The following is a 22809-nucleotide window of genomic DNA, read 5'->3' as shown; positions in this document are numbered from 1 at the left end:
GAGGAACACACTTAGTAGGATCCTTGGACATTTCTCATGCTTGACTCCTAGCACTGGGGTCTGGAGTACAAGTCACCTGTATGGATGGCACTTTCTAGAAACTCAACAAATACTTGTTGACTATGTGTGTTAATGAATTTCTGGCTTGAGATGCCTAGAGATCAATGGCTCTAAAGCTAGAAATAAGTTTTTGTTGAGTATAATGTAAGTTTTAAGGTTGGATGGACTATTCATCATCAGTAAATAATCCTATTACAAAAAACGTAATCCATTTCTTCTTTGCGTTGACTGGGTAGATGAGCATATGCCAGATTAATAATGTCTTCAAGTCATCAGGGTCCTCCTAGTTACTAGATTCTGCGGATTTTCTGTATCCGTACTTGGACTCCCCTCATGAGTGCAGAGAGTGTCTGAATTTCTTGTTTTTGCTGCTGGCTTGTTCCTGGACCTTGTATTTTGGTTTAGAATGTGAGTGGAGGCGGCCGGGCGCGGTGGCTCACACCTGTAATCCCAGCAACTTTGGGAGGCCGAGGCGGGTGGATCACGAGGTCAGGAGATTGAGACCATCCTGGCTAACACAGTGAACTAAAAATACAAAAAATTAGCCAGGCGTGGTGTGGTGGCGGGCGCCTGTAGTCCCAGCTACTCGGGAGACTGAGGCAGGAGAATGGCGTGAACCCGGGAGGCAGAGCTTACAGTGAGCCGAGATCGCGCCACTGTACTCCAGCCAGGACGACTGAGCAAGATTCGTCTCAAAAATAAAAAAATTAAAAAAAGTAATGTGAGCGGAGGCCTTGGTTCCAAAAGGTCTATCCATTCTCTTTCTTAGTCTGGTTACCTGGATTCTTCGTTGTTCCCTGTCTTTAAATCCTCCCTGGGGCTGGGCATGGTGGCTCACGCCTATAATCCCAGCACTTTGGGAGGCCGAGGCCGGCGGATCACGAGGTCAAGAGATCGAGACCATCCTGGCTAACATGGTGAAACCTTGTCTCTACTAAAAATACAAAACATTAGCCGGGCGTGATGGCAGGTGAGCCTGTAGTCCCAGCTACTGGGGAGGCTGAGGCAGGAGAATGGCGTGAACTCGGGAGGCGGAGCTTGCAGTGAGCTGAGATCGCATCACTCCACTCCAGCCTGGGGGACACAGCAAGACTCCATCTCAAAAAAAAAAAAAAAAAAGTGAGCGGAGGCCTTTGTTCCAAAAAGGTCTCTTTCTTTCTTAGTCCATTCTCTTTCTTAGTCTAGTTACCTGGATTCTTCCTTGTTCCCTGTCTTTAAATCCTGCCTTAGGCCGGGTGTGGTGGCTCACGCCTGTAATCCCAGCACCTTGGGAAGCCAAGATAGATGGGTGGTGGATCACCTAAGGTTAGGAGTTCGAGACCAGTCTGGCCAACATGGTGAAACCCCATCTCTACTAAAAATACAAAAAAAAATTAGCCAGGCATGGTGGTGGGTGCCTGTAGTCCCAGCTACTCAGGAGGCTGAGGCAGAAGAATCGCTTAAACCCAGGAGGCGGAGGTTACATTGAGCCGAGATTGTGCCACTGCACTTCACCCTGGGTGACAGAGTAAGACTCCGTCTAAAAAAAAAAAAAAATCCTGCCTGGGTGACTGAGGTCTCCTAGCCTTCTGGAGCCAGCCCCTGCCCTTCCCCAGGAGATCTTCGCTCTGCTTCCTCACTAGTGACTTCCCTAACCCCCTCTGCCCGTCTGTCTGATCTCTAAATAATACCCACTATTTTTTTTTTTTGAGACAGAGTCTCACTCTGTTGCCCAAGCTGGAGTGCAGTGGCACAATGTCAGCTCACTGCAACCTCCGTCTCCTGGATTCAAGTAATTCTCCGCCTCAGCCTCCTGAGTAGCTGGGATTACAGGCGACCGCCCCCACGCCTGGCTAATTTTTGTATTTTTATTAGAGATGGGGTTTCATCATGTTGGCCAGGCTGGTCTTGAACTCCTGACCTCATGGTCCACCCACCTAGGCCTACCAAAGTACTGGGCTTACAGACGTGAGCCACCGCGTCCAGCCAATACCTACTATTAAGAGATTTCCATTGCTTGTCTGTATTGGAATTTCTTTATTCAACAAATATTTACAGAATCTACTCCGTATGTCAGGCACTGTGCTAGGCACAGCAAATGTAGGCAAACCTCTCGGCCCTTAAGGAGAGACAGGCAAGTTAACAAATAGGTGCAAAATGATGTACTGGTCAGATGTACAGAGAAATCACTACGGAAACAATAAGAAGGATGACAGGGTGGGCTGGAATAAGTCAGAGTGCCATAGGTGAAATAAATATCACGTGATGGAACTACAGCTATCACAGAATGGTCAAGATGTGGTTAGCAGTAGGAGAAGAGGCTGTGGAGAGGTCTGAGCAGAGCCTTGGAAGTCCCACTCAATAGAGAATGAGATGGCCTTGGATCACAGAGGGCCTTGGAAGTCCCACTCAATAGAGAATGAGATGCCACTGAAGCAATTCAACAGGGATGGGATGACACGGTCAACCTCACCGTCCATTAACTCAGGGGTAACTTCCAATGCCAACAGCTTTCCGGGCTCTTGGAAAACAGTTACATTACATGCTACGTTAGACTTCATCCCACACTTGCAGCTGGACTGGCCCTTCCAGAAGAACCTGCTCCACCCTGCAGACAGGCCCAGGCCCAGGTTCTGGCTCTGCTCGGTTGGGGTCAGTGTGATACCTCTCCAAGTGCCTGTAGCAGGGAAGCCAGGTAAGCAGCTCGTCTGTACGTCAATATAGGCAGATGTGTAAGGGGTGTGTGTGTGCATGTGTGTCTGTGTGTGACAGGGACATGGAAAGGAAAATGGCTCTTGTTTTGTTGGGTGGAAGAGAAATAATAAGCCAAATATTGAGGAAAACTTCTGAAGGAGGCCAGAAAAGCAAGTGCATAATGAATTATTAATTAAAGACAAGAGCAGGCCAGGCACACTGGCTCACACCTGTAAGCCCAGCACCCTGGGAGGCCAAGGCAGGTGGATCACCTGAGGTCAGGATTCTCAAGACCAGCCTGGCCAACATGGTGAAACCCCATCTCTACAAAAATACAAAAATTAGCCAGGCATGATGGCTGGTGCTTGTAATCCAGTTACTTGGGAGGCTGAGGTGGGAGAACGACTTGAACCCGGGAGGCGGAGGTTGCAGTGAGCTGAGATAGCGCCTCTGCACTCGAGCCTGGGCAACAGAGTGAGACTTCATCTCAATCAATCAATCAATCAATCAATAAGCAGAAGAGGACCGGAGCAGTAGGTGAATAAAGACAGCCAGACCCTGGAGTCACCAGACATGAGAAGGTATAAGACGAGATCAGCAGGTTGTATCAGGGGAGAAGGGGGTAGCCCAGTTAATCCCACAGAAAAGGCTCCTGTGACCTGTCCATGTAAAGGCATTGAGAAAGAAGGGATGCAGCACAGAATAATGTCTGTATATGGAAGACACTTACTAAATTTTGGATGAATTTGTTAAAGAATGAACAATTCAGTGCAACACCAGATCAATCAACACCCAATTCTGCAACACGAGACTTTATCCCAAAACATGAGGACTGTAAATGTCATACATGATCAAGAGTATTTTTCAAAGAAAGAAGGGTCTTGGTGAATGACCAAGTCAGCAAAGCAAGACTCAACTGTGGGGAAGCCCCTTTAAACACAAGTGCAACAATGATGCATCGGGTGAGACCTTTCCAAGTGAAAAACGCTACACAAAGGACAATGGGGACACAGAAGAAACCGGCTTTCCCTGAGCCACGTCACTGATCCAACGTGATCTCTAAGTGCACGGACTGCTCACAGCTCTGAGATGTGTGGGTGTCGTTATTCCCACTTCACAGAGCTGTGAGAATATCAGGAAATAGACATGAAGTGAGGAGAGTCAGTTGGGACCCGAGTATTCCACATCTGTTATGTACAGAGCACTAGCCTGTGGGCCGCGGTGGGCAGGACACGATCAATGCCCTAACTTCCACCCTACAGACAAAGCAAGGGGTGGTGGCAGATCCTGCCTCCTTGCGTTGCTGTGTAAACTGCATTCACCTACAAAATTTATGATATTACCTGAGTGGTTCTCAACCCTGGCTGCACAGTGGAATCACCTGGGAAGCACTTTTTTTTTTTTTTAGACAGAGCCTTCCTCTGTCACCAGGCTGGAGTGCAATGGCGCAATCTCAGCTCACTGCAACCTCCACCTCCCAGGTTCAAGCGATTCTCCTGCCTCAGCCTCCCAAGTAGCTGGGACTACAGGCGCGTACCACCACTCCCAGCTAATTTTTGTATTTTTAGTAGAGACGGGGTTTCACCATGTTGGCCACGATGGTCTCGAGCTCTTGACCTCGAGATCTGCCCGCCTCAGCCTCCCAAAGTGCTGGGATTACAGGCATGAGCCACCACGCCCGGCCAGAAAACTCCTTTTGATATACACACTTTTCAGTTCCTTGGACTTCAAAAACAAATACACCAAGAAAGTCAAGAAGTGCCGTGGATTCACAGTGAGGAAGGCAGCCGAGAACAGGGCTCTCCAGACACACTAACTTTGAACATCCTTGACCCAGGGCCTGGAAGAGTGGAGGTCCCAAAGTGTCTTCAGTGCATGGATGAATGAGTGCATCAATGAATGAGCAAGTGCGTGAAAAAAAATTTAAAAACTGAATAGAAATGACAGTACTCCTACAAGGAAATACTATTCTCCTCTCCAATGAGGTGTTAACTCTAAAATGTTAACTCTCGTGGTTCACGCCTGTAATCCCAGCACTTTGGGAAGCCGAGGCAGGAAGATCACGAGGTAAGGAGTTCGAGACAACCCTGACCGACATAGTGAAACCCTGTGTCTACTAAAAATACAAAAATTAGCTAGGCATGGCGGCATGTGCGTGTAGTCCCAGTTACTCAAGAGGCTGAGGAAAGAGAATCGCTTGAACCTGGGAGGCAGAGGTTTCAGTGAGGCAAGATGGCGCCACTGCACTCCACCACTTCAGCCTAGGCAACAGAGCAAGACTCCATCTCAAAAAAATAAATATAAAGGTCAGGCGTGGTGGCTCACGCCTGTAATCCCAGCACTTTGGGAGGCCGAGGCAGGCGGATCACGAGGTCAGGAGATCAAGACCACGGTGAAACACTGTTCCCTACTAAAAAATACAAAAAATTAGCCGGGCGTGGTGGCGGGCACCTGTAGTCCCTGCTACTCAGGAGGCTGAGGCAGGAGAATGGCGTGAACCCGGGAGGCAGAGCTTGCAGTAAGCCGAGATCGCGCCACTGCACTCCAGCCTGGGCGACAGAGCAAGACTCCGTCTCAAAAATAATAATAATAATAATAATAATAAATAAATATTTTTTTAAAATGCTAACTCCCAGCCAGGCATGGTGGCTCATACCTGTAATCCCAGCACTTTGGGAGACTGAGGCAGGCGGATCACTTGAGGTCAGGAGTTCAAGACCAGCCTGGCCAACATGGTGAAACTCTGTCTCTACTAAAAATACAAAAATTAGCTGGGTGTGGTGACAGGCCACTCCCAGCTACTCAGGAGGCTGAGGCAAGAGAATCGCTTGAACCCGCGAGGCAGAGGTTGCAGTGAGCCGAGATTGTGCCACTGCACTCCAGCCTGGGTGACATAGCGAGACTCTGTCTCAAAAAAGAAAAAAGAGGAAAAAAGCTAACTCCCTTTTAAAGAAAAACACTGGGAGCTTCCAAAAGCATTCATATGTGGATGTATTATCTCTAATTCTCCCCATTCCAAACTTCTAGAATGAACAAAAGTATGCCCATGAAGCCAGGAGTGAAGCTGCAAAGAGTCGGAAAAACTCATTTTGTACTGAAGTAAAGGTAAAAATGGCAGAGTTGGAGATTCAGATAAAAGGGCTGAAGAGACAAACTGTGGATTTTGAGGGGCGGGGAAAGAGTACCAGCCCACCAGAGGACACAGCAGCAGGGACAGAAAGCAAGCAGTGGCAGGAAGAGCTCTGCAAACAACCATTTAGACCAGAAATCCAAAGGGTCTGCTTGAAGACCAACTGAAAAGGTCCTTGTACCTGTGGATACAAAATGGGAAAAGGTTTTCTGAAGCACAGATTTTGGTTCCTACCCAGATCAAATGAACTGCAATCCACGTGATTGGATGACGCAAAGTCTAAGAGGCTGAAGGACCTCATACCCAGAGAGGGGCCAGGGCTCGGTTTGTTATCCAGAGTTCGAGGAATGGCTTTATGGTTCCTCAGACAACTTGACTACCTGTGGGGAGTTCCTCGGTGTTACTGTCCTCCCGCTTCTAATGACCCAGGTTTTAACACTAGAACGCCCCCTGGAGTTGTCTGTGTAGTCAAAGAAATGCTGGGAGCTAAGGTTTTGATCTTCGAAACAGATATGTCCCTTCTTTTTGACACTGGCTTATGGCATTCTGGACCAGCCATTCAAAGGAGGAGCGGATGGCAACTCTGGCTGGGTGGAAACCCCAATTTATCACAAAATACAATGCATATTCAGAAGTGAGACAGTTGAAACAGGCCATCACATCAAGGTTGTCCTGGGGTTGGTATGTTGCAGCCTGTGCATGAGTTGTCAGGTGAGGTTTTCAGTGGGAAATGGGAGTACATTTCGGGTGAGAGAGTCACGTAACCAAATCACACAGCTGCAAGTCAACATGCCATGTGAGGTTAGACAGGAAGGAGACCCCTGCAATGGAAGCTAATAGTTCAGCTACAGAAAAGTGTGGAGAAGGGCAGGGTAGCTGTGACCGAACTTGGAGGGATCACAGAGGGCCACAGCAGGTGGGCAGAAGCTGAGGCAGCACATTATGAAGGCGGTATTTTGGCGGGGTTACTGTAACTGCAGTGTGGGCCTAGATTAAACGAAAGGACACAGGCTAGCATCAGAGACCCGATAAAAAGCAGCCGGCTGGCTGGGCGCAGTGGCTCACGCCTGTAATCCCAGCACTTTGGGAGGCCGAGGTGGGTGGATCACGAGGTCAGGAGACCTAGACCATCCTGACCAATATGGCTGAGGCAGGAGAATTGCTTGAACTGGGAGGCAGAGGTCGCAGTGAGCAGAGATTGAGCCACTGTACTCCAGCCTGGGCAACAGAGTGAGACTCCATGCCAAAGGAAAAAGAAAGAAAAAAGCATCGTGTATCATAATCAACACTGTGGTGTGAGGATTTTTTCCCCTCCCCCCACCCCAACTTCTAATTGTTCTCTTTTAACTAAAAATCATCTGCTAAATGTAAGCATCTTCTTTAACGCTGCTATTGTCATAGAGAACCTCCTGAGGTTCTGGCAGGAAACTATGGAGCAATGGAACAAGATGCAGGAAATACTTTTGGGAATGAGAAAAGATGGCACTTTCCATAAATACTCATTGATCTAAATCTGACATTCCCACCAGCAATACAGGAGGTTCTCTGGCACAAGAATGTCAGTCACACTGCCTGCTGGGCCAGCAGATCAGACTTCAAAGATAACTTCTGGAATGAAGAGATTCAAACTTCAAATGGTTGATTTTTAAAAAATGTGCACACACACTGAAATCACACTGGTGATTTCGCAGTGGTATTTCTCCATCACCATTTCTGAATGAACACTTCGAGATAAAAGCTTACCTAGGCAAGAATGTTACCCACCCAAGCTGATCTGGAATCTCACTGCCTCCATTGTCTGCCTCTTGCCCCCAAGCAAGATGAGGAACAAGTTAACCCAAAGAAAGCTGTCCTGAGCCAGCCTTAGAAAACAAAGACACAAGTGGGAAGACTCTGTGCTATTTATTATCAAACGGTTCCTCTGGACACTGTCACCCCCAGTATAAAGGGGGGTGAAAATACAATGAACCCTGCTATCGTGTGGTGTTTTATGCTGAAATAGCTCCCTGACAGACATGTTCCAACAGAGCCAAAGTTCATGACCTTAACTAAATTACTTCTATGAAGGGTTTTTTTCTCCTCACTAATTTTGCAATGCCTTGGTTTATTCTATTGTCCATGGATGCATATTGATATTTTAGAAATAACACAAGTAAAAGAATTATTTGCAAACTTGTAAATAACTACATACATCATTCTTAGGAGACGATAGTTTATGTGGTTCATCCAAACATTCCTGAGGAATGTAACGAAAAACTTCAGCTAAAGTCTAAGTTCTAGAGTGCTGTCCAGTTGCTATCAATTAATTTTTATATTCAAGGTACAGATTTAACTTATTCATTAGAAATTTTTTTAAATAAAGATTTTCTGTACCTGCCATAGTGTTCCAGTAATAAGTCATACCTATCGGTCAATACATTAACTTACCCTTAACGTGTAATAGAATTATTCTCAAACTCAACTTCTCTATATCATAAATCATAAAGTTCTAAAATATATTTTTAAAAATTCTCTATGGCTTAAAAATAGCTTATTAATACTACAGTAAACAATACTTTTAGAAGTAGTACAATGCCATGAAATCAATCAAGTTTTTAAACCCCAAAAGATCTAGGAAACACTGCTCTAACAATACCTTTCTGTCAAAGCCCTACTTGGAAGGACAAGTTGCAAGGTGAAAAGGTTGCAAGTATATACATTTACTAAATGATGTGTTAATATCCCGCACAAGGTCTAGTAAAGAAGTTAGTATGAGGGGAGGGCGGTGGACAGAGGGATACTGTTCCATGCATCCATGTTTCCTCAGAAAATCACTGGTGCCCCTCTTACACTATTAGAGAAGAAGTGGGTTTTATGATGTAGTTTGCTTTTAAAAGTTACCTGAAGAAACATCTTTAGAAGCTTACCCAAAAAACTAAAGCCAGTGGTTACCTCAAAAGAGAGTAAAAAAGCCAAATCTTAACTTTTTTTCTATCTATAGTACCTTTTGCATTCTGTACCATAAATATGGACTATCAATTCAAAATAAATATATATACACATATATGTATTTACATATATGTGTGTGTGTGTGTGTATATACATATATATATATATATATTTTTTTTTTTTTTTTTGAGACGGAGCTTCGCTCTTGTTGCCCAGGCTGGAGTGCAATGGCGCAATCTCAGCTCACCGCAACCTCCGCCTCCAGGGTTCAAGCGATTCTCCTGCCTCAGCCTCCCGAGTAGCTGGGACTACAGGTGCGTGCCACCTGAGTGCCCAGCTAATTTTTTGTATTTTTGGTAGAGACAGGGTTTCTCCATGGTGGTCAGTCTGGTCTTGAACTCCTGACCTTAGGTGACCCACCTGCCTCAGCTTCCCAAAGTGCTGGGATTACAGGCGTGAGCCACCGCGTCCAGCTATTCAAAATATTTTTAAAGTTACTTGATTCCTAAATAAAGATGTTCATTTCAACTCAGCTCAGCAACAAGAAGTGGCTACTAACTGCTAAAAACACTATAAAGCAACGAACCGGCAGATATGAATAAAGCAGTCCCTGCCCTTGAGAAGCCTGAGAGAGAAGGTGAGATAGATAAGCAAGCCAATTACTGGCCCCATGACAGGCAAGACAATAGGATTGAGCAGGGAAAGCCCTGGGAGTGCAGGGAAGGTGGTCTAACAAATACTTCAGCAGAGAGAGAGCTGGGAAGATTTTTCAGGGTTCTTTAGAACCCAAATGAAAGACGTGTCCAGCACTTAATAGCACATGTTCCAGGAAACACTGGTTAGCTACAAAGAGGTGCAGGCGTGTCCCAGATAATGCCTCTCAGCTCTGAGACAGCAGGCCAGCTGGGGTCCCAGCCTCCTTGCTTTACCCACAGTGTGACGCAGCAGGGCACTGTCATTCTGTGCATCTGATAAAGTGAGGGGTTTGGGGCACATAATCTAAACCCAGAGGGTGGGCCCAGCAGAGGGATTTGGAGTGAAAAGGGCACACCTTGGAAGAAGACTACTTGCTTAAACACAAAGGAAGGAAAGTCAGTCACATTGGGGAACATTAAGTAATTTGATAAAGAAACGGTGAGAAATGGGAAGAATTTTAAACAGGAGTAGGAGCAGTTAAGGAGATGGTGTTTCTAGAAACATCGCAGTAATGGCACTGCTGAGGAGGGAGAACAGGTGAGGCTGCTGGCCTGCTGGGTGAACCATCGCACTATTTCCTGAGAAAAACAAACAACCTGAGAAAAACAAACAATTCCTAAGCCTCGCCAGCAGTGAGGGGAAAGAGACTGCACAGATTTTCAGGAGGTAAAATCAACAAGTCTTAATGACCAAACGGATTTCAGCAATGAAAGAGACAGGATGTCCAGGATGATGAGCAATGAGCAAGTACAATAGGCATAACAGTAATAACCATCATGCACTGAGTACCTGACACGCCTTACACCGTGCCAATATGTTTCACATATTATTTAATCATATCAATGCTATCCATTTTATAGATAGAAAGGTGACATTCAGAGAAGTTAAGAAACTTAGCCATGGCCGTAGCTAATCATAGTGACAGGTCTGGCATTTGAGCCCAAGACTATTTGATTCCAAATCTAGACTCCAAATTTCTAGACAATTATGCATTTTGGAGAATACAGTTTAAAAATATATAGTTCTTTATAAAATAGTAATAGTGATGAATATAGATAAACTTGCTTGTTGGGGGTTAACCCTGTACTAGGTACTGGTCTAAGAACTTTTCTCACATTATTTCATTTAATCATTAACATCCCTTCCAGATAGGCACTATTATTATTCCCATTTTACAGATGGTGAAACTAAAGCACAGGTCATGTCCCCAATTTGCCATAGCTAGTAAAGCCAGAGAATTAAACACCTGAAGCTTAAAGATAGAGCTTGTGTTATTTCCCCATAACAATTTACTGTACATGAAAATGAATATCCATAGGATTTTATGAATGAATTAGTATAAAACGGTAGGGTGTTTCAAGGATCATTACCCTGAAATAAATGGTCCCAGAAACATTTTATGATATGAGTTTATAAAGCAGTGCAATTATAAAGCAGTGGCACAAGACACTAAAGATCAGTATATGTATTTATTCTAATATTCTTGTTGCATCTGAATTCTCAATCACACTAGATTAACTACAGGTGTAGGCTTCATATTTAATGTCTGGAAAAAAAGAGGGAAAAAAAGAATGGACTAAAGTCCAGGCTATGTAGGAGGTGGGCAGTGATGCTTCTATTACACATACCCTTGTTTCCAACTGCTAAAATCAATATTTTTCATGGGCCCTTAGTTAGAGAATACAGCAACAGAAAAGGAAAATACACCTTTGAAATGCATTCAGGCTTGCATACTTTACAGTGGAGTATATACTTGCTAAATTTGAATACTATGTCATATACGAGAATGAAGTGAATTTTCTTTTACTCGTAGATTTTTTTCTGTACTTAGAATTGTCTATTTTATTCAGAAAAAAAGAGGGGATGGTTTCCAACAAAAGTGATGAAGCTACCATAATTTCCTGTGATTTGCCAGCCATGAATTTAACACATTATTTTTACAAACACAATACCTCCTATTCAATACTTAGAAGGAGCTCACTTGAAACTGATTATATTTCAAAGGAAAGTGAGCCATCAGGCCATCTAGTATAAGTTGTAAGGTAACCCAGAGAGACTGCAGAAATGATAGGGAACGTCTAACAATCTGAACGTCAATAGAGAATAAGTTATTTTAAAAACTAACACCAGACAGCTAACTAGCAGGTGATTTGCAGGTCAGGATTATTGTATTATCACCAAAACACACAACTTTACTAATCATTCATGCTATTCACGGGGCACAAAATCGTTTCTTTAAAAAAAAAAAAAAAATCAGGCCGCGCGCAGTGGCTCACTCCTGTAATCCCAGCACTTTGGGAGGCCGAGGCGGGCGGATCACGAGGTCAGGAATTCGAGACCACTCTGGCCAATATGGTGAAACCCTGTCTCTACTAAAAATACAAAAAATAAATAAATAAATAATAGCCGGGCGTGGTGGCACACGCCTGTAGTCCCAGCTACTCAGGAGACTGAGGCAAAAGAATCGCTTGAACCCGGGAATGGGAGGTTGCAGTGAGCGGAGATGGCGCCACTGCACTCCAGCCTGCAGCCTAGCGACAGCGAGACTCCATCTCAAAAAAAAAAAAAAAAAAATCAAAACTGCTCAAGGAGGCTCGTGAGGAAGGGTGAGGGCTGGTGGGGTTCAGAACGCAAACAGGGAATGGGATATGCAACATTAAAGGGCTCCTGCCCTGGGAGGTTTTCCGCGGCATCTCAAAGCAGGAAAGCCCCATGAGGTCCCACTTTCTCCAAACACCACTCATAACCGGCAGGCCAAGTGCCGAGCCCCGAGGGGCCAGGACAACCTTCAGGCCATCTCCCCAGCCTAAGACTTTCAGTTTCGGGGAACAATAAGCTGAGGCAAGCTGCTCTTTCTCTACCCTGTGGGAAACTGGGACTTGTTCACTTTCAGCAGCCTGATAGACAGGAGTCCGCTCGAAGTCCTCTAGGGCTCCTCTCCCTCCCCAAAGGCTCCTTTCTTCTGGCTGATAACTATGTAAATTCCCTCTTCCCAGCCCGGCTCCGCGCAGCAGACTCGCAGCTATTCAAAGCTGCGTTTCCAGCTCCGGTCCAGTGCTTCCATCATGAATGCTTGAATGAATGAGATGGTCGCGTTTCTGCAGAGCTCAAAACTCAGCACAATGCCCAAACACACGTTTCCCACGAGGGCACTGCGAACTCCGCCCACTACTTTTGACCTGTACTTTTTTTTTTTTTTAAATGAAGTTTGTATTTGTGGGAATACGCCCATTGTCATGTGCTGCATACTTTAAGATGTTTTCAACAAATATTTGTGACTGTCTAGCCAACACGAAGCCACGCTGCGAAGACAGCTCTGGGGGTGGCGTGGGGACTGGGTTTGTCCCCCCAAAGGGAAAAGAATTCTCTCCTTTCTTTCTCTCTCTCCCTCCCGCCCGCAAAAACAGAAACTGAAAATTCGCTTTTGAGTTTCTCTTCTCAATCCTTGCAACGCGCATGCAAGGTGCTCCCTTCTCCGCCTGTCCCTCGCCCCGGCGCGCCCACGGTCAAACCTGCGCGGGGAATGAACGGGTTTGGCCACTTCGCCGATTGCACAAAGAGCGAGGGTCGGGAAGGCGCATCAGTGCCCTGAACGCCGCCTGCGGGTCCCCCTGCCCGGGGCCGCTGGCGAGGGGCGCGCTTCTTGCCGCGTCTCTCCCCACTAGCCCGCCCGGCAGCGAGTGGCCCCGAGGTATCCGCTCTTCCCCGACCGCGGCGACCCAGCTTGCGCAGCCGGACAATGAGGGCGATTCGGAGGAGCTCTTTCCCCATTCATTCCCCGCGCCCGGCCAGCAGCCCCGCCACCCCTGCCCGCGCAGCCGGGGCACGGAAAGCACCCCCAGGCGCCCGCTCCCGCCACCCCCAGCACTGCTCGCGTAGATGGCGCTCCTGGATCACTAAGTTCCGCAAAAGCCAGAGGCGAGGCTGGACGACCCCCGAAGCCCGAGGAGGTTAAAGTCTAAGCTTGCGAAGAGCGGGCAGCGTCCCCCAGGAGCGGCGTCCCCATCCCGCCCTCCCCGGCCGGCGCGGGAGACCCACGTGTCAGCTGCCCCCAGTCCGAGGTGCACCAGGATACGCGCCCGGTCTCCAGCAGCCCCAACGCGACGGGCTTTGTCCGCGGCCGCCCCCGCCCGCCCGCCTGCGGGGAACGGGGACCCGAGACCCAGGGACCCGGGCCGGGCTCACCTCTCTGCTGGCACCGCGCGGCGACCCACAGCAGCGAGGCCAGGAGCACGCCCCACGCGCCGCCGCCGCGCATCTCGCCTCTTCGCCGCTCGTTGGGTCTGGGGAGAAAGCCGCGCGCCCGCCTGGAACGCTCCGCGGGACACGAGTCTGAGCTGCCGCCGCCCCGCCGCCCTTGGCGTCCCGGCCGCCCCTCCCTCCAGCCGCCCTCGGACACACCTCCCGGCTGCGCCCCGCCCCGCCCGGCCTGGCCCAGCCGCCCACACCCCTCCTCCGGGGGCGCCCAGCTTGGCCGCCGGGATCCCGCGCACGCGGACCCCTGGTGGGGGAGGTCGGGCTGACAGCGGCCGCCGCCCTGGCTCCGGGTAGGAGGTGGGCGGAGAAGGTGGGCTGAGGGGAGGAGAAACTGGGCTGTGGGGGCCCGGGAGGGTGGATTCCGAGAAAGTATGTGCCCTGCTGACCCTGCCCGCCCCGCCGCGGCCCTGCAGTCCCCGGGCCAGGACCCACGCGCCCCTGCCGGGAGCTGGGCGAGAGGCGATCCCTCGGGACGCCACCCAGGCTCGGCCGACCCGCCGCCCTCTCCGCCGTGGGCAGAGGACTTGAGGATTTGTTCTGAAAATCAGTTGCAACTTGTTCCCCACTTTGTTTGCCTAAAGAAGGCAAGGTCCCTTGGACTTAATTATTATGATTAGATACCCTCACCGCTGGAGAGAGGAAGCGCTCCTGACACGCGATTTCAACTGCTTTGTTATTATAATAATAATTATTATTATTTTTAAACTATGTCTGGTCCCCGTTAAAGAATTTTTAATTTCCTCTGATTTTTTTTTTCTTTTTGTCTATCAAAAGTATTGGCTGGGCGCAGTGGCTCACGCCTGTAATTCCAGCACTTTGGGAGGCCGAGGCGGGTGGATCACTTGAGGTCAGGAGTTCAAAACCAGCCTGGCCAACATGGTGAAACCCCGTCTCTACTAAAAAAAAATCCGAAAATTAGCCGGGCGTGGTGATGGGCGCCTGCAGTCACAGCTACTCGAGAGGCTGAGGCAGGAGAATCGCTTGAACCCTGGAGCCAGGTTGCAGTGAGCTGAGATCACACCGCTGCACTTCAGCCTGGGAGACACAGTGAGACTCCGTCTCAAAAAAAAAAAAAATATTCATAACACTTTGCAGATTTCACATTTTCTCAATATAAATATACACGAACAATGTCCCATACACTCTCTCTCTCTATATATATATATATATTTTATATAAATATACAGGGACAATGTCTCATAATACTATTATGTTTTTTAACACTTAAAAAAAGCTTAATTATGACCGTTTTCAAAACCAGGGCTCACACAGGCTGAGATGAGTTAGACCCCAGGTCTGGTTTCTAGTCCATAGGCCTTTACAATACAACACTGAAATCACAGAGGATGTTGATATCATCCCACTATCTCATTTTGTCTTTTTTTTTTTTTTTTTTTTTTTTTGCTTGATAGGAAGATAATTTCCTCTCACTTGTGTGAATCGATTTGACAACTCTATCAATTCCTGTTTTTCTGAGGACACTTACACATCTAGTGAGTAGAACTTAGTTATAATACTTACCCATCGATTAATTTTTTAAAATCATGGAAGTACAGAACAAAATGATAGGCCGTTTTAAAAGGATGCAATATAGTTCAGTGAGTACTCCATACAGTACTAAATTTAAAATGCAGACGTTCTGAACTATGAAAATGTTACTAAGTAATTATTAAATAAGTAAACTTAGTACTTAATAAATGATCAAATATTACAGTATTAGGCACATAGCTATTAAAATGCAGAATTATAAGCATTTGTGCACTGAAAGAACTGCACACAAATGTATATGCTAGATATGTATCTTTTAGAGTGTCTTAAAGACACTAGCATTCATATAGATTATCTTTTGGGATCTTCACAGCTCTATGAGATGCTTCCCAAGAGATAAGGAAGTGAGTTCTCAGTGTCAGCAAATGTCTGGTCTAGAGCTAGACCCCAAGTCTGGTTTCTAGTCCATAGTCCTTTACAATATCACACTGAAATCACAGAGGATGTTGATCAAAAGCAAAGTGGAGGAATCACAAGGGGTGTCCCCATATTCTGGGTCTCCCCGTATCCTGGGTTCCTAGAAATTCAGGCAGGAGGTCGATGGGACCTTATCTTTGAACTGCAAGCAGGGATCTCACATGTGTAATTTCAAGGGAGCCAAGTGGTCAGCACCTCTGGGGAGTGAATAGTAAGCATCAAAAGTTGCAAATTGGCACTATCTATCACTGCTCAAAATTAAGCAGAAAGATTTCAACTAAAAGAATTCAGAACAAACTTGGATAAAACGTAGCAGTAAAAAGGTCATAATTCTACACATCTTCTGAAAACCCTGCAGTACAAATTTTTCCAATCTTTAGCATGCTTGGAAAATATCTAAATTACCTAGAGCACTATGAAAGTGCAGGGCTGGCTTGTTCAAGTTGAAAATTAGTATAACAAGAATGTTCATGTTTTGTAAGAAAGTAAAAATTCAACTTAACTGTATACAAAAAGATGCTTGCTTCAAAGTCACCTATAAATAATGAACAATTAAAAATGCCTAAATGTCAAGCAATAGTTTAAATGGTTAAGTAATTTATAAATCAATGTGATAGGTTATTATGTACTACTTTTATATTATGAAACTTTTGCAATTAAAAAAACTCACATTAAGAAAAGCAAAATTCCAAATAACATAGACATTCTGATTGCAATTATGTACATAAAATAAGCACATGTGGCCAGGCATGGTGGCTCATGCCTGTAATCTCAGCACTTTGGGAGGCCAAGGCAGGCAGATCACCTGAGGTTAGGAGTTGGAGACCAGCCTGGTCAACATGGTGAAACCCCATCTCTACCAAAAATACAAAACTTAGCCAGGTGTGGTAGCAGATTCCAGGAAGCTGAGGCAGGAGAATCGCTTGAATCCGGGAGGTGGAGGCTGCGGTGAGCCGAAATGCCATGGCGCTCCAGCCTGGGCAACGAGAGCAGAACTCCGTCTCAAAAAAAAAAAAAAAAAAAAAATTAATGTATTTTTTAAAAGCACAGTGACACTGCCACACTCGGCTAATCTTTTTATTATTATGATGATTTCTTTTCTTTTGTGGGGGCAGAGATGGGTTTTGCCATGTTACCCAAGCTGGTCTTGAACTCCTGAGCTCAAGTGATCTGCCCACCTCAGCCTCCCAAAGTGCTGAAATATGAATTCTTATTTCAGTAATTTCACTAATACTATTATGTTTTTTAACATTAAAAAAAAAAGCTTAATTATGACCATTTTCAAAACCAGGGCTCACACAGGCTGAAATGAGCTGAACTGGAGCTTTCAAATCCCTTGGGTGATCCTGTTGAAATCCAGATTCTAGTTCAGTAGTTCTGGGTTGGAGGCCTGAGTTCCTGCATTTCTAACAAGCTCCCTATGACACTGATGCTGCGGACAGGCAGAGCATATCTTGAGCAGCACGTAGCTTGCTTAGTTGTTCTCCATCTTGTCTGCAAATTGAAATCAGTGGAGGAATTTAAAAAATACTGATGCTGGTTTCCACCCCCAGAGATTATGATTCAATTAGTATGGGGTATAACTTGGACATCTAGATATTTCTAATGATCTCCAGATAATTCTAATGTGAAGCAAAGTTTCAGGAACACAGCTAGACTGACCTGCTCCTGCATGTAGATAATCCAGGTTCTGGTCATTGGTGGCTGAGCAGGCTGGGGGAGCCACATTCAGTGTGTGATCACAGGCTGTATGAAGAAGCCTGGCCTGGTAAGTATTTTCCCTCGTATCCTGACACCCATATAACAGGGATCTAGCCACGGTGCCCAGAATACGGGACAGGACTGTTTCTCTGGAGAGTCTGCCTCTTGCTTTAGAACAAGCAAGACTGCCTCCTAGTTCTAAAGGGACTGAGATACAAAGCAGAGACTTGGGCACAGGAGCATCACATCAGGATCCAGGCAGTAGGCCTGGATGTAAAGCTGGGGGCTTGGTTACAAGGACAGAGGCAAGAGGTCAATTACTAGAATTGGTTATGGTGTCAGAGTCTGATCTAGGACAAAGTTAGAGGGGCTGACCATAGGAGAAGCTCCTTAAGGTCTCATGGCTGGAAATGAGGTGGTTGAGACCCTTCACATTAGGCAGGGGTGAGGGCTGGAAGGACTAGCAGTCAATGAAGGCAAATTGGAGGTGGGTGGCAAAAATGGTCCCTCAAAGGTGCATGGCCCATGTCCTAGGCTGGAACCTGGAAATACATTGTATTACATGACAAAAGGCACTTTGCAGATGTGATTAAATAAGAGTCTTAAGATGAGGAGATTATCTAGGATTCACCAGGCAGACCAAAGTAATCAGTAGAAGTCTTCATAAGTGAGAGAGAGAGTAGGAAAGGAAGACTCAGTGATTCAATGTGAGAAGGACTCAAGCAGCCATTGCTGGCGTTGAAGATGGGGGCGGGGATCATGAGTCCTGGAATGTGAGCAGCTTCTAGATCCTTGGAAAGCAACGACGCAGATCTTCCCCTAGAGCCTCCAGAAAGAGCCAGCTGTAAGGACACCTTGAGTTTGCCCAGGTGAAACCCATTTTGGACTTTGGAATTCTGGAACTATAAGATAACAACACAAATGGTTATCTTATAGTTTGTATTGTTTTATGTCAAGGAGTGTCTGATAATTTGTTACAGTAGCAGTAGGGAACTAATACATTAGGCAAAGACTACCTCCCAGTAAGTGGAGATGAAGTTGGGGGGAAAGTGAGTATCTATATTAGGATTGAAGTAGAGCCTGAAGATTCCATTTGTGCCCATGATGAAGAGCAGAAGAAGGAAGAATTTGAAAAAACTACTTGAAATACTGGAAAAAAGAGAAGGAAGAATAGAGGTCTCAGAGGATAGCAGTAGAGAACCTGGCGTCTGGAGAGAGACAAAATTGCTATTCATGAGGTATATTATAAGCTTTGGTTTTCATGCAAGATGTGCCATAAACTCTGCAAACAATTTGGACAAAGTGGCTATAAAGTGATAGGCAGAACTCTTGTTTATAGCCCTAGGTGACAGGCTGCTAGTTGCCTCCCAAAATGCAGGCTCCTATCCTTCTGAGCACTTAGTCACCCAGGTAGGTCACCCAGGTGGGCACTGCATTGCCAGCCTCCGTCAAAGCTAGGTTTAAATCTGTATTAGTCTGCCCAGGCTACTGTAACAAAATGTCACAGGCTGGGAGGCTTAAACAACAGAAACTTACTTTCTTAGAGTTCTGGAGGCTGAAAATCCCAGCTCAAGGTCCGGCAACATTCAGTTTCTGGTGAGGGCTCTCTTCTTGGCTTGCAGGCAGCCACCTTCTCACTGTGACCTCAAGTGGTGGAGACAAAGAGCAAGCTTTCATAAGTTCTCTTCTTATAAGAACACAAATCCTATTGGATCAGAGTGCCATTCTTGCTACCTTATTTAACCTTAATTACTTTCTCAGAGGTCCCATTTCCAAATTCAGCCACACTGGGGAAAAGGGCTTCAACACATGAATTTGGGGGAAATGTAAACATTTGGTCCATCACAGACTCTGAGGAGGTTCAGGTCAACAGGATGTGAGCAGAGGTCAGGTGTGAAACTTGAGGCCCTGCCAACTCAACATGACCTTCTTGCTCCAGACACTGGGTGTGTCCCCTTTCACCTTAAACTTAAACTCAGATGCTGTCCTGCCATGCTCCTTCAACCCCACAAGTAAAGGCCACTCCTGGAGGATGGTGAAGCAACAAGATGAGAGAAAAGTTAATAACTTTATGAAAAGGTGGCTCATACCTGCAATCCCAGCACTTTGGAAGGCTGAGGTGGGTGGATCACCCGAGGTCAGGAGTTTGAGACCAGCCTGACCAACATAGAGAAACCTCGTCTTTACTAAAAATACAAAATTAGCCAGATGTGTTGGTGCATGCCTGTAATCCCAGCTACTCGGGAGGCTGAGGCAGGAGAATCACTTGAACCTGAGAGGTGGAGGTTGCCATGAGCCAAGATCATGCCATTGCACTCCAGCCTCGGCAACAAGAGTGAAACTCTTGTCTCAAAAAAAAAAAAGAAAAGAAAAGAAAAGAAAAAAAGTCATCTGGCTGCCTAGACTGCATAATGGCTGAAAGAGATAAAATAGTATTTGATTTAAGCCATTGTATTTTAGAGTCCTTTAAAAGGGCAACCTAGCCTTAGCCTAAAATATCTCATAACCTGAATAACCAGGCCCTCCTTTGTGCAGTTAATAAAAGTACATTGTGATGGCTTTTCAACAGATTATGTATTTTAAAATAAAAATTAGAAATGTATGAAAAATAATGAAGTAGCTACTTCACAAGAGTCAGTTTCAGAAGAAAAGAAAACAAATCTTCCCTCAAAGCTGAATCGTATCCTGAGTGTGTTCCAGGCCTGCGTAGCATGCCTCTAACTAATTCTGAATCTCTTAACTTTGAAATAATTTTGATTTAGATATTATGTTCTCATTTTAATATTTCTCACAAAATTGTTCTTTTTCTGGGTATCCATGGCTTTTCTTTGCCTCAGATATTGTTGTGTATCTGCTTCAATGTCAGGAGAATTTTTACTCTTCAAAATCCCATTGCTTCTACTTGTTTGCGAGAGTATAGAACCACGTGAGTAAAATGATTAATATCCGAAGCCTCGCATGATTTGCTTGGCCCGGAACAGCCTTATTAAATGAAAATGGTTATCGCCATTTGATTTAGGCCTTTACCTTTGACAACATTTCTTAGAGAACATTTTTAATAGAAATTTCCTAGCGTCTCTGTTGTACAGAACATCTGTGGGATGGTGTAACTACATTCCCACTTACTTTCTGAGAATCACCTTCCTGTGGCTCTGTGGTGAGCAGGAGAATATCCAGGCCAGGTGTGGTGGCGGGCGCCTGTAATCCCAACACTTTGTGAGGCCGAGGCAAGTGGATCACCTGAGGTCAGGAGTTCAAGACTAGCCTGGCTAACATGGCAAAACCCCATCTCTACTAAAAATATAAAAATTAGCCGGGGTGGTGGTGTGCGCGTGTAATCCCAGCTACTCAGGAAGCTGAGGCAGGAGAATCGCTTGAACCTGGGAGGTGGAGGGTACAGTGAGCAGTGATCATGCCACTGCACTCCAGCCTGGGCAACAGAGCAAAACTCCGTCTCGAAAAAAAAGAAGAAGGAGAAGGAGAAGGAAAAGAAGAAGATCCAATTTACACAACAGGACCTTATCCCTAGGACACTCCTCCCACTCTGGCTATCACCCTCTGTCTTGACAAATCACAGTCACCATCTTAGACCTTTATTTAAGGCAGAGGTTATCTGAGCCTCAGCACCATCATCGTTTTTCAAGTCTTCCTTATATGTACATGCCCTAAACTTTCCTCTCTAACTATTTTGAGTTGGGTTTTTGTCACTTCAAATTGGGCACTTTTTAATATTAATGTATCTACCTTCCATTAAGTACCATAGAGAATGTCAGATAGCATCTGCTTTCTTATTTTTTACTTAAAACTCTTTTTTTCTTTTATTAAAGAGATGAGAGAGGCCGGACACAGTGGCTCATGCCTATAATCCCAACACTTTGGGAAGCCGAGGTGGGCGGGTCACCTGAGGTCAGGAGGTAGAGACCAGCCTGGCCAACATGACAAAACCCCGTCTCTACTAAAAATACAAAAATTAGCCAGGCATGGTGGTGGGCGCCTGTAATCACAGCTACTCGGGAGGCTGAGGCAGGAGAATTGCTTGAACCCAGGAGGTAGAGGTTGCAGTGAGCCGAGATTGCGCTATTGCACCCCAGCCCGGAGGACACAGTGAGACTCTGTCTCAAAAGAAAAATAATATATATATATATGAGGCCTTGCTACATTGCCCAAGAGGGAGTACAGTGACTATTCACAGTGCAGTCCTACTATTGATCAGCACGGGAGTTTTGGCCTTCTTCATTTCCTAACTTGGCCAGTTCACTTCTCCTTAAGCAAACTAGTTGTCCTCCATTTCTGGGAGATCACCATTACTGCAGTGGAACTTAGTGTGGACACCTGATTGACATAGCACACTCCAGGCCAGAACTCTTGGCCTCAAGAAAGTCTTCTGCCTCAGCCTGTGGTGTAGCTGAGTCTACAGGTATGTGCCACAGCAGCAGGCAGCGTCTGCCTTTTGACATTTAATCTCTTCTTAAGGGGCTTGTAGTATTTTACATTTACATAGCTGCATTTCCAGAGTATAATGTAAAAAAATACATTTAAATAGGATTTAACGAAGATGTTTCACAAGAAAAAGCAGTGGTTAAAAAATTCAGGACTCAAACTACCTGGGACCAAATACTAGCTCTCACATTTACTTGATTGGGTGATTTGTGGAAAATTACTTCACTTTCTTGTCCTCAGTTTACTCATTTTACTATAAAATATCCCCATTTTACTATTAAATGGGGATAAAAATAAGATGTATATCAAAAGATGAGAATCGAATGACATAATGAACACAGAATTGTTAGCATTGTTCCTGGCGTCAAGTAAACATTCGATAGTAGTTTATTCTATGATATCGTCTTCATGGCTGTGGGTTGGGAAGAGTGTTGTACAGTTGCCATAAGACGATAATGTGGGGCTCTAATGGAGCTTTTCAACACATGCTTACAAAAGGCAACTGGACATTTGCAAAGAGATGAACCATTATCTGTCCTCTTATTTAGGTAGCAAGAAGCACTGGAGACCCAGAGGGGAGATGTGAGCTAAGAAAGGGCATCTCCCTAAAGCCAAGGAGTGGATGGAGGCTACAAGAGAATAGCAACCAGCTATATCGAAAACTAAAAAGACTTTTAAAAATTGGTTTTGGCAGGGAATTGGTCCTCAGGGAACTTGGTGGGTGTGTTTTTCTTTTACAGAGGAAGAGGAAGCCAAATTGGAGGGGTCTAGAAGACAGCTGTTCATACGGACATGTAGATAGCATTTGTCCCCAGGACTCTGCAGGACATCCCTGCCTGCTGGGTATCTCTAACAATGCAGCCTTTCAACAGGAAAGTCAGACTTCGAAAGCAAAGTTTGCAACAGTAGCAGCAAATACGAATTATTTATTTATTTGTTTATTTATTTATTTATTTATT

General features: G+C 45.5%; 1 protein-coding gene across 3 annotated transcripts in view; it reads right to left on the bottom strand.

Moving 5' to 3' along the window:
- Positions 1 to 13814, bottom strand: part of LAMA1 (laminin subunit alpha 1) — a 168558-nt gene extending 154744 nt beyond the window's left edge. For all 3 annotated transcript variants that reach the window (XM_031658710.1, XM_031658711.1, XM_031658712.1), the window contains exon 1: positions 13673 to 13814. In XM_031658710.1, the coding sequence (XP_031514570.1) occupies positions 13673 to 13745 (73 nt within the window). In that variant the 5' untranslated portion in view covers positions 13746 to 13814. The remainder of the gene's footprint in view (positions 1 to 13672) is intronic.
- Positions 13815 to 22809: the final 8995 nt, after the last annotated feature.

This window comes from Papio anubis, chromosome 19 (genome assembly GCF_008728515.1).
Source record: "Papio anubis isolate 15944 chromosome 19, Panubis1.0, whole genome shotgun sequence".
NCBI lineage: Eukaryota > Metazoa > Chordata > Mammalia > Primates > Cercopithecidae > Papio > Papio anubis.
This window is presented reverse-complemented; position numbering and strand designations above follow the sequence as displayed.